At 32.0% G+C, this 11,479-nt stretch overlaps 1 protein-coding gene across 1 annotated transcript; it reads left to right on the top strand.

The window, feature by feature from the left end:
• The first annotated feature begins 5,416 nt into the window (after window positions 1-5,416).
• LOC112500797 (NADH kinase) lies at window positions 5,417-9,155 on the top strand. Its single transcript, XM_025104380.1, has 5 exons — window positions 5,417-5,566; window positions 7,119-7,364; window positions 7,460-7,540; window positions 7,612-7,763; window positions 8,544-9,155. The coding sequence occupies exons 1-5, from the start codon at window positions 5,474-5,476 to the stop codon at window positions 8,917-8,919; spliced, it is 948 nt and encodes a 315-aa protein (XP_024960148.1). The 5' UTR covers window positions 5,417-5,473; the 3' UTR covers window positions 8,920-9,155.
• The last annotated feature ends 2,324 nt before the right edge of the window (window positions 9,156-11,479 follow it).

Genomic DNA, 11,479 nt, shown 5'->3' with positions numbered 1-11,479 from the left:
TCAACATTGTAATTTATTTTCCCGGGAAAGATTATGGTACATTAAAATGGTATCGTATGCAACAATTTACCCGATAAGCACTTACCCGAATAAAAGTCGTCACATTAACTTACCTAGTAAGACTTTCATCTTTATCATTATTCTTACCAAGTAAAATTTTTTTGACTCTTGTTATGTTCATCCGGTAAGGAAAGTTACCCGGTAAACACTTTCCGGATAAACGTTTAGTAAACGGCCCCAGACTGTCTCGTCTTTGATGTCATATTAGATTTGGATTGGACTCCTTAAAAATGTATATATATTTTTTTCGTGCAACGAAATAGATGGAACAAAATCTCAAATATAAGACAGAATTCGTAAATTACTAAACTATTTATGTCAAATTAAAACCCTAAACATTCCAGTAAACATATTTGACGCACTCAACACATAGATCTCCACATACACACTTGTCTATACACAGCAATGGGGAATCATTTTGGCAGTTTATTGAGACTTACAGTTTATTCGATCGGCTATATATAATTGTTTGATATTTGCTTAATAATATAAAAAATGGTTTATCCAATAAGCTAAAGTTGAAGCTTTATGCAGAAAGTTAAAAGAAAATCCAAACATACCACTCGTAATTTAAAAAAAACACTTATTTCATTTAAGAAATATTCTTTCAAACAAAAAAATTCACAAATTATACATAGAAATGAATCCATACACATTTATGTTCATATAAATTTTATGAAAATCAACCAAACAATCCCTGAGTGAAATGTGAATTGCACGAAACAAGAATGGATAAATGAAGTGTAGAATCGTCGATCAACTGAATCAAATTCTCAATTCACTCGGCTCTCGTATTTGATGACATAAAACCTATGTTCTTTTCTAGATTCACACAGGTACCGTAAATTGGTAATTCAATAAGCAATAGATGATCTAAACCAATACTACGTCTCATCGATTTCCTAAGGTTTATCAATCTTCATCCAAATCAATACAGTTACGAACAAATGTACAGTAACAGAACTCATAGATTTCCACTCAAAATTCAATTACAGAAAAAAAAACTAACCTGTTTATAGATCACTAGCCTTGGACGACGTTGACGTTGAAGTTTCCTGGTGGATGAACAAGTAGCGTGTTGGAAGGGAGGGAGAAACCAAGGGTTTTGTAGGAGGAGAAGAAAGTGTAAGATTGAATACAGAATTTAGGAATCATGAAAGCAAAATTCGACAGATGAGTAAGGAGTAGGGTCGCCGGTTGTTTGAATTCCATTTGTTGATGTTTCCAGAAATTTTTTGGTGGGAGAGAAAGGGTGGGATCGCTTTTCTGTGAAAAGCTATTTTTGGTGCTTGGGATGCCCAATCATTTGGAGGGAATTTGTTCTTCCAACTTTTTTCCCCTTTTCATTTTCAATATTTTCAAATTTTATCAACACCACTCGTTCAAACAAAAAAGAATTAGGGTTGTTGATTTCGACATCTGAATGAAAATGAGAATAGGGATGGAAAAAAAAACTGAAACCGATGGTGAAAATCAAAAACCGAAACTTTTGGACCAGGTTTGGGGATATCTTATCGGGGACGCGGTGGGGTTCGGGGACAAATTTGGGGATTTTAACGGGGATCACTGTTCCCGCCCGGCCCAAAAAGCGTATATATATTAATTTTAATTTATATACATACATATATATATTGAAAGAAAATAGTAACATTAAAGTTTAAAAGACTTTTATTCACATTATCTCAACAACCCAAATAAGGCTCACGAAAAAATCTAGTTTATTTGTTTAATCGTGATTTTAGTTGTTTGATATTTGAATTTCTGTTTAGTTTTATATTGTAATATAATACATTGTATGTAATTGGTTCGATTATCTTTGAGACATTTAAGCTTACATCTTTAAAAAATTTGTAATTTAATCTTTATTTGTGAAACTTAACATATTGTAATTCTTTTTAAATCAATTTCGGGGTTCGGTTTCGGGTTCGGTTATAACCAATGGTGAATGGGAAAAGGAGGATATTTACCCTCAACATGTTCTCCAATGGGGATCGGGGAACCCGACGGGATCGGGGCGGTTACGATGACGTTTTTAGTTATCGATTTCGGAGATACCAATAACCGGCTCGAATACAGCCCGTTGTCATTCCTAAATGAGAGATAAATATAATTAGTATATTTTTATTCTTTGACGGTTAGGTCGGTCCAAACCGTTTAAAATTTGAAGATTTCACTAAAAACGGTTTTCTATTAATCATACCAATGAAATTATTTGAAATTAAATGTTTTAAAGAGATAAATAATATAATTAATTGGATAATCTTCAAAATAGAAAATTTGTTGGAGATAAATGTAATTTTTTATTAATATATTTTAACTTTTTACTTTTTATTTTTAAAGAATCTGTCGGATATGCTCTAAGAGCATCTTTAACAGATTTCCTAAATATTTTTCAAGATGGAGAACCGACAATTAAAATCAGTAAAGAAAAACATTTCTATTTCCTATTTTCTTATTTTAGGGATACTTTTAAATAATCTATTAAAACTGAATTTTTTAATTTAAAATATTTATTTTTTTTTATTTTAAAAAATCTATGGAAAATATTCTAAATATCTAAAATGTTAAAAAAAAAATAGACGGAAAAACAAAAGAACGTTGGTTGGTGGGTTTAGACGGTCAACAATTTATACAATATAAATGCAAAAGGTCAAGGCATCATATTTGACTTTTTATAAATAATAATAAATAATTAAATAGATGCATGTCCACAAGACCACAACACAACGTAGTGCGCATCACCGCCTCTATTTTGTTGCTTCCATGAAAACCACGTACTAAGTATCTTTTTTAATTAATTATTGTTTTTTAATTATTATATTTGGAAAAAAAAACAAATATTATAATATTTATTATATTGTAAAATATATTATATATTTAATAAAAAATATCTAAAATAAAAAAATAAATTAAAACAAAACTATATTCAACTTCAACAGATTTTTTATTTTAGAGATTACGATATTAATTATATTATTAAAAATATTTCATTTATCTAATATAATATTATTATTTTTTCCTAAAAGTTTAATATCAAAATTTTTTATTGATGAAAATATATTAAAAATTATTATTATTTCCAGAAATTAAAACTATATCTCCTGCTTTTCTATGTATAAAATATTATAATAATATAATTAATGTGTATGTGAGATAAATAATATTTTATTATATGTATAAAATATTATAATAATATAATTAATATTTTAGTCTTCAATATAACGAAATTTTAGAGAATTTGTTGCGATGATCTAAATGGAGATGTTAAGATTTTTGCTCCAACAGATTCTTCAAAACCTTCTCTAAAATGGAGAAAGTATCAACATTGATGGTTCTTAATTTTTCAGTTTTATAACATTCAAGTTTCCTGAAGTTAACACCGTTGGTTAGCAACTGTTAGAAAAGACAAATCAATCTTTGAGCAAACTACAGGGACCAAAATTGTTTACTCACTCAGTAATTACTTGTGATTCACATATTGATTTAAAACTTTATTTATTATAAATATTTTAAATACAGTTAACAAAATAATATTATGAGATTGTCTTCTCTGATCCAATCTTCAAATGCAAGTCTGATCTAACAATATATGTGATTCACGGGCTCTTTCCTGACATTTTATCGTTATCGTCGACATTGTTTGGGTTCGAGTCTTTTCAAGCCATATTTTTTTTTGGTTGTTTTCGAAGGTTTCATTTGGGTTGTGGGATTTGATAAGATTTGAAGCATTCAAATCTTATGTTTGGTTTGAATAAATGTTTGGATTTGAAATCATGTACTTCATTGATATCCCGCAAACATAGGATTTATAAATCCCACAGGTAGTTTGAATTTTGCAGAATTTCATATGATTTGTTTGTAATAATATATTTAAATACGTTAAAACACTTGTTTTAATAATCAATTAATAAAAAAGTAAATTTAAGCATTTTATAATTTGTTTTTGTAAATTATTTGTAAAAAAATGAAATTCAATTTCATTCCAAATTCTACAAACTAACACACCAAAGCTTCCAGATATTTTTTCAATTCCAAATCTTTCAACGAAATCTAATGAGTCGTTTATTAAACACTTACCTGGATAAATGTTTACCAAGTCACATTGTCTCACCGGATGAATATGATAAGAACCAAGAATCTTACCCGGTAAGAGCGAGACAAGGACCATGAGTCTTACCCGGTAAGTGAGGGCGACGACTCTTACCACGGTAAGCGCTTACCGGGTAAATTGTTGCATACAATATTGTTTTGGTGGACTAAAATCTTACCCGATAAGTAAATAATAGTGTTAAAGTTTACCAGTAAGCACTTACCGGGTAAATGTTTGACAAACGGCCGCTAAATTTATAAACAAAAAATTCATCAAACAAAAATGGGCCCTAAACTTTCAGTTAAAAAGTTTTGTTTGGTTTGATGAAATGTTTTTACGAAATTGAAAATATTTGGAATAAAAACGATTTGGAATATTTGTTGTGTTTGGTTATAAGAATTGTAACGAATTGCACTTGGTATATTTATAAAAATAAATTATAAATAATTCTAAAAATAATTAAATTAACTTTTATTTATTAATTATTATAAAACAAATGTTGTTAACAAATACAAAAAAAAAAACATTATAAGTTACATCAATTCAGATGGAATCCAATACCAAGTCACATCAATTCCCGCAAACCAAACAAATAGTAAGAGGTCGTTTATTCAACACTTATCTGGTAATTGCTTATAGCAGTAAAAGTTATCACTCTCACTTATTTTATAAGGTAAATTTGTTCGCAATCAAAATTGATTGATGGTAAACGTTTATAATCCGGTAAATGATTACTGGGTAAGACTCTTAATTTGTGTCTTCCCTTTTACTAAGTACAAAGTCATTTACTATACACTTACCCAGCAAGAACTTACCGATAAAATTCAATAACATCACTTACTTACCGAATAAGATTTTAGTTTACTAAAACAACATTATATGCAACAATTTACCCGGTAAGCGTTAATTGTGGTAAGAGTCGTCGCACTCACTTACCTGGTAAGACTTTTGGTCTTTGTCTCGTACTTACCGGGTAAGATTATTGATTCTTACCATATTCATCTGGTAAGATAACGTGACTTAATAAAAACTTACCCGGATAAACGTTTGGTAAACTATCTCTAAAATTCTCAAACTCTTATTTCATTAATCCGTTAAAATAAATCGGTGAACACTTGATAATAAAGCTTCATCCAGATTCCCTTAAAATTAGTTAAGGTCGTGGACAAGCATGGTTAAAAAATAAAGAAAAAGTTATATTTTTGGCAGAATTGAAAGAGTATATATAGAGTATGAACCATGGCTGAGGCCCTACAAACACTTCTCGTTTCTGTTGGTTACTCGTTCCCGCCAGGAGATACCAAAGCAAACCCCTGATTGCGAATGGGAAGGAGACGACTGCTGCTTCTTCTAAAGCCATTGGATGTCTACTCATTTCATCAATCAAACGGTCTTTATCGCGTTACAAACCCTAAGGTATAATTTCCCCTATTCTTTTCTATCATTTCTATGATCTTAACCTAAAAAATGTTAACATTTTACAGTCCAGGGGCATGTTTAGTCTACCTTTGTTGTGCTTTTCTGGTAGATTTGCATCAGGGTCTTATGCAGATGAACTGTTTGATAAAATGCCCAAGAGAATGACAACCATTATAGTTATGTTTCTTTGATCATTTTATCACCCTGTTATGCCATGGTTGAAGTATTACATTCAAACGTAATGATTTTTCAGGTAATTGTCCAAAAAAATTCAGCTGCTACCTCTTGAAACCATGAATAAAATAGTTCTACCATGCTGCAAGAAATGTGTTTTGCTGTTGAAAATATTGTGAAGTGACAACTTTAGCTGAAGGAATAGAGAGGTTGTTTCTGGTTATTAAATTGTTATCAATAACCAAAAAGATTCTTATCTGTTTCAAGTTCAAAGCTAATCTGTTTGACTCTTAAAACCCAGAAGCATGCTCTAATTTTGGGACAATGGTAGTATAAATTAATGAATTTGTTTACTTACAAGATATGAAAAGCTAACAAAAGATTATGCCAATAGAAATTCTTTATTGTTGTTAGGTTATAGTGGAAATCTTTATGGGCTTACCCTGTTACATGAAACCCATCCTTGATGCCAATACAGATTGCCTTCCACATATGGATTGTCAACAAATGTTTCCCATTCATCATCGAGTTGAGTTAACTGTAATTTACTTTAAAGTTGTTTTGTCAGTCATGGGAGTTATTGTTTAGGCATTAACTGCAAGCTCCCCTTTGTATAATTTGAGCCACAAGGGATGTGTGATTGAAGTCCATTTTCATCTTTTTGGAATTTGAAAAGGATAAATTTGATTTTCTGCATGTTCTTTTGGTCATAAGAGTTTGGTAGTTTTTTTTCAAAAGAAGAAGAATGGGTTGTTTGGTGCAAATTTCAAGGAATATGAAGGGACATAAGATTTTCCACTCACAACAATTTTCTACCCAAATTCAATTTAGAAGTAAGAAACCAAACCAAACCATACCAAATGGTCCCGGTATCCCCCCCTGCAGGTGGGTATGGGGGTGGTCGGGTGGGATATATGCATAGCTAACCTACACCCAAGAGAGCAGAGTGGTTGTTTCCATAAAGACATGTTATAGATAAGAAATTATTTTCAAATATAGCCTTTTTCCATAGGCATATCCCAAGTTTTGATCATGTTTGACAGGCTTATGAAATTTATCAGTTTAGGCAATTCATAACTGGTACAAGTTTTTGCTTAATGATACGCAAACATGTACAAAAGAGAGCTGGTAGAATACACACGAATGGACACTCAACCATATTATTTTATCTCAAATGTGAATTGGAGCACAAAGAACATCTATGTTTACACTTCTTTCAATATCAAGATTCTAATATCTCATTATTGGGTCTTGATTGGTAGACCTTGTTGTAATAAAGATGGATCTTTAATTACTTTTCTTTCTTTCTTCTTCAGATATCTCATTCCTTCCATGACTTTCTTGAAACATGCATTTCTTTCGACAAACGTTGCAGGTGTTACAGTATCTGGATAACCGGTGCAGAGTTCATAAAGATGCCATAGAATTTTGTCAGGATATTTTACGAAGAAAGTCCGTTGACTGGGATGCTGTTTTTCGTAGTCATCTGTCACGACCAATTCAAAACGTGGATCTCGTTGTCACCATTGGTGGTGATGGTACGCTTTTGCGGGCAAGCCATTTCTTGAATGATTCAATACCATTACTGGGAGTAAACTCCGACCCCACTCAACCACAAGAGGTTAGCTCGTCCGTATAGCTCTACCACTTCGATTCCATAATTCATTTGGATACATAAATCCATTCAGAAGTTTGTCTCCTGTGTCATTTGTTTAGGTTCAAGAATTTGGTGACGAGTTTGATGCTACAAGAAGCAGCGGTTATCTTTGTGCAGCAACTGTCAAAAACTTCGAACAGGTATGCTTGCTAAAATTAGATTGGTTAGACACAAAATAAGATCACGTGTGATGTATTGTCGGATCTTGCAGATACTAAATAACATCCTGGAGGATCGAACCGCTCCTTCTGAAGTTTCAAGAATGTCAATTCATGTGAACTCAATACCACTGTCAACATATGCTCTTAACGACATTTTACTTGCAGATCCATGTCCTGCATCTGTTTCTCGGTTCTCATTCAGGTATAAGAGGCTCCTTGTATACTATTGGAAAATACATGTTCTTTCACTTATTTCTTTGAGGTAGAGGTCAGGCCTACATCCCAATCCCCAGACCCCACCTCCTAGTGGAATATACCGGGTTATTTTAGTTTGGTTTTCCACTTATTCGTTATGAAAATATGTGAAACCACATTAGATTGCTCTCCAAGAGAGCCGAGAAGGGAGGTTCCAACATCAAGGAGAAGTGGTGCAAGTCCAGCCGATGTGGGACTCTAACATGCGCCTCCAATGGAGTATAGACGAGCACAAATTGTGCCAGAATGTCAAGAGGGGGCTAAATGAGTACATATTGCCCCGGAATGTTAGAGTCGTTAGAGTGGTAGACCTTGGTTCTTATACCATATGAAAATACGCGGAACAACATTAGATTACTCTCCAAAAGAGCTCTCGAGGAGAGAAGGGAGCTTCCAACATATATTGAGGATAAATGGTCTAAGGGGTGTTTACCAAGCGCTTACTATCAAGAGTCACCATCTCACTTACCGTAGTGGGCAACATTCCCAGCCATCAAAATGGATTGTTGGTAAGCGCTTACCGGGTAAGAGTCATCACCCTCACTTACCGGGTAAGACTCTCGATCCAATTCTTGCCTCTTACCAGGTAAGATTCTCGGATCTTACTATGCTCACCGAGTAAGGTAAGTGACCGGGTAAGTGCTTACCTGGTAAACTTTAGGTAAACACCCCCAAGTCTAGCCAATTTGGGACTCTTTAACATTCTTGATTATTTCTTTTTGTCTAGAATTAGGAAAGACGGACTATCAAGCTCATCTTTAGTGAACTGCCGATCTAGCGGTCTCAGAGTCTCGACTGCCACAGGATCAACAGCGGCAATGTTATCAGCTGGTGGCTTCGCAATGCCTGCTTTATCCAAAGATCTCCAATACATGGTGAGAGAGCCCATTTCACCCACAGCAGCCAACTTGGGTTTAATGCACGGATCGATAAAACCCGAACAATCCATGGATATTGATTGGTACACGAAAGAGGGGATAATCTACATTGATGGTTTTCATATCGTTCATCCCATTCAACATGGCGATACCATACAATTATCTTCGCGAGCTCCGAATTTGAAAATCTTTTTACCTCCCCATTTGTTACCGAGTAAGATCTGAGTCATTCGTAGTTAACAAATGCATGTAACTAGTCGTATTGAGTTCGATAAACGAGTAGATTGTATACGCAAAATGATTCCTTTTGTTGGTTCTTTGTCGTCTTTTACTTTCAATAAATCACTTTTATCGTTGTAAAGATACATGTGCCCGTATACGGGCAATTTGAAGATTCTAGCGGATCGCAAATACGGGGCAGTCTCTTGTATTTTTTTTACTTCGTAAATTGTATTCCCGTGTGTTTGTAACGTGCAATTCATGATCTGGCCCATACTCCACGTTTCAAAAGTATCATTTGAAAGACAAATCAAGTATGAATACTCTTAACTCCCATATTGCTGGTTGCAATTGTCATACTCGAACCGTTGCTTGTTTCTGCAAGTATTGTCTGAATAACATTTTTTTTAATTAACCTGGATATCCAACCCGCTATGCGAGCCGACTAATCCCAGGGCGACCACCTGCTTTGCAGATAGCCCGGAGTCACCGTATTTGAACCTCCGTGACCACAAGGGGACTTTTATTCCTCGTTGGATTTGAACATGGGACCTCCCGGTACTTTTGACCTTTAGAGTCAAGCTCAAACCAATCAGACACCACTCTTGTGGTTCTTGATATTGTTAGAAAATAGAACAATGATTAGGACGTGAATACACCCCCGAGATTACCTAATCAAATAAAATAAACGTGTACATTTATTTGTTTTTCTTGGTTTAATTATGCAAGTTTGGTAATATATTTGTTTCTTTTATGGTATTATATACACTGATACTAACACCGAGTAATTATTATATGATTGTTGAAAGTTCAAAAAGGTTCAATTATAACCGTCAAAGAATACGGTCTAGTAATTTAAAGGCTAACAAGTAAGAAATAGATACCCCTATTAAAAAAGAATACTCGTGCAATGCAACGAGACATATTTCGATTTTAATATTCTATTTTATTATTGGTATCTGTCGATGTTATAATACGATTTTATGTGTTTTTAAGAAAACAATAATGATTTTATTTTTGAATAAAATATAAATTTGAAGATATCATAAAAATATATTAATGTTAATATCAAATCAATTATTTAAAAGTTTTCATTTTTTATGTAATTTTTTTAATTTATTTTTTTATTATAATTTAATTTAAATTTAATAATGAAATAGTTTATTTTTGGTTTAATAGTATAACATTTTATAAAGATAATAATTAAGTATTCTGTTAAAACTCAAAGTTTATTTAATTATATTTTAGATTTTTTGTATTTAAAATGAGATGTTTATCATGTATTTAATTATGTTTATCCGCAGTTAGTTACATGAATTCAGATATGGAGCTTTAATAAGTTGTATGTACGCACAATCTATTTGTAATCTTGAGTTTTAAGTAATATGCATTAATAAACAGTACTTTACGTATAAAAATTGGTTTTTAAGAGTTTTTGTCATATGCTTTATAATATAGTACAGATACTTACACCCGCGTAATTTTTAATTAATAAATCCTACGTGTCATTCACGGAATCGTTGTTGGGAAATTGGCCTCATAGTTTCCCAACAACCCAAGTAATAAACAATTATAGAAAAACGAAAAAGGACAAGAATTAAAGTGAAAGTGGAAACTCCAAAACCAGAAGGAAATGGAAGGAAAGTTAAAAACATAACTCGTGTTCTTGAAAATCTTTTAGGAGAAAAAAGAAAAGAAAAAAAAGAGAACGAAAATAATGACAAGTTTTCTCTCAAAACTTTCTTCTCAAATTTGAGAATAACTATTTTCCAGTTTCAAAGTAAGTGTCTACATTACTATTTTAATTTGTTCTTAAATAAATGTATATTTTCAAAAATAAATGTCTACTTTTCCATTCTACACTTAATTATGTAACGAAGAAAATATCTCTCTATAATTAAAGGTAAAATTATCCTTTTATTATTAAAAAAATGTAACAATTAAATATTTTTAAAATCGTGCAATTTTCATTATCCACATTTACTTTGGGATGAAGGGAGTATGTAATTAGTATAATAAAGAATAAGTTATGTTTTTTTACCTTTTTGGTTTGTTAAAAATTACGATTTTTATCTTGTTGTTTAGAAATTATGGTTTTTATCTAACATGTTTTTGTGAGATCTATAAGACCATTTTTTACACTTAAAACTTCATATTAAAAAAACTTTAAAAGTTAAAAAAAGTCAAACTTTTACAAAAAAAACACTATAAAAATTATCGTTCACCTCATTTTACCGTGAAATTTCAAAAGATGAAAAATCATGTGATTTCAAGTCCAAAGGAGAGTGTAAAGTAGTATTTTCAAAACAAAATTGAGTTAATATGGTGACGTGCATTAATTTGATTGGTAAAAGCCAGCTAAAGCGGTCTCCTCATTACTCACACACACGGTACAACCGTCACGTGTTTATCTGCTGCATGCAACAAAAAATATCATCTATTTTTTATAATTTATTACTTAAATAAAATAAATAAATGTATAAATAAGAAAAATGGACTTTAATAATTCTTTTCTATTACGAATCAGTACATGTTCTCTTAAAACCCCCACTTGCCACCCCTTCCT

Source organism: Cynara cardunculus (genome assembly GCF_001531365.2).
Source record: "Cynara cardunculus var. scolymus isolate 2C chromosome LG 17, CcrdV1, whole genome shotgun sequence".
NCBI lineage: Eukaryota > Viridiplantae > Streptophyta > Magnoliopsida > Asterales > Asteraceae > Cynara > Cynara cardunculus.
The sequence above is the reverse complement of the archived record's forward strand: the minus strand, read 5'-3'. Positions and strand labels throughout refer to the sequence as shown.

Coding starts and splice junctions, on each gene's coding strand:
- LOC112500797 (XM_025104380.1), top strand. CDS start 5,474: ATGGGAAGGAGACGACTGCTGCTTCTTCTAAAGCCATTGGATGTCTAC. Junction 5,567..7,118: donor ATCGCGTTACAAACCCTAAG/GTATAATTTCCC, acceptor CAAACGTTGCAG/GTGTTACAGTATCTGGATAA. Junction 7,764..8,543: donor GTTTCTCGGTTCTCATTCAG/GTATAAGAGGCT, acceptor CTTTTTGTCTAG/AATTAGGAAAGACGGACTAT.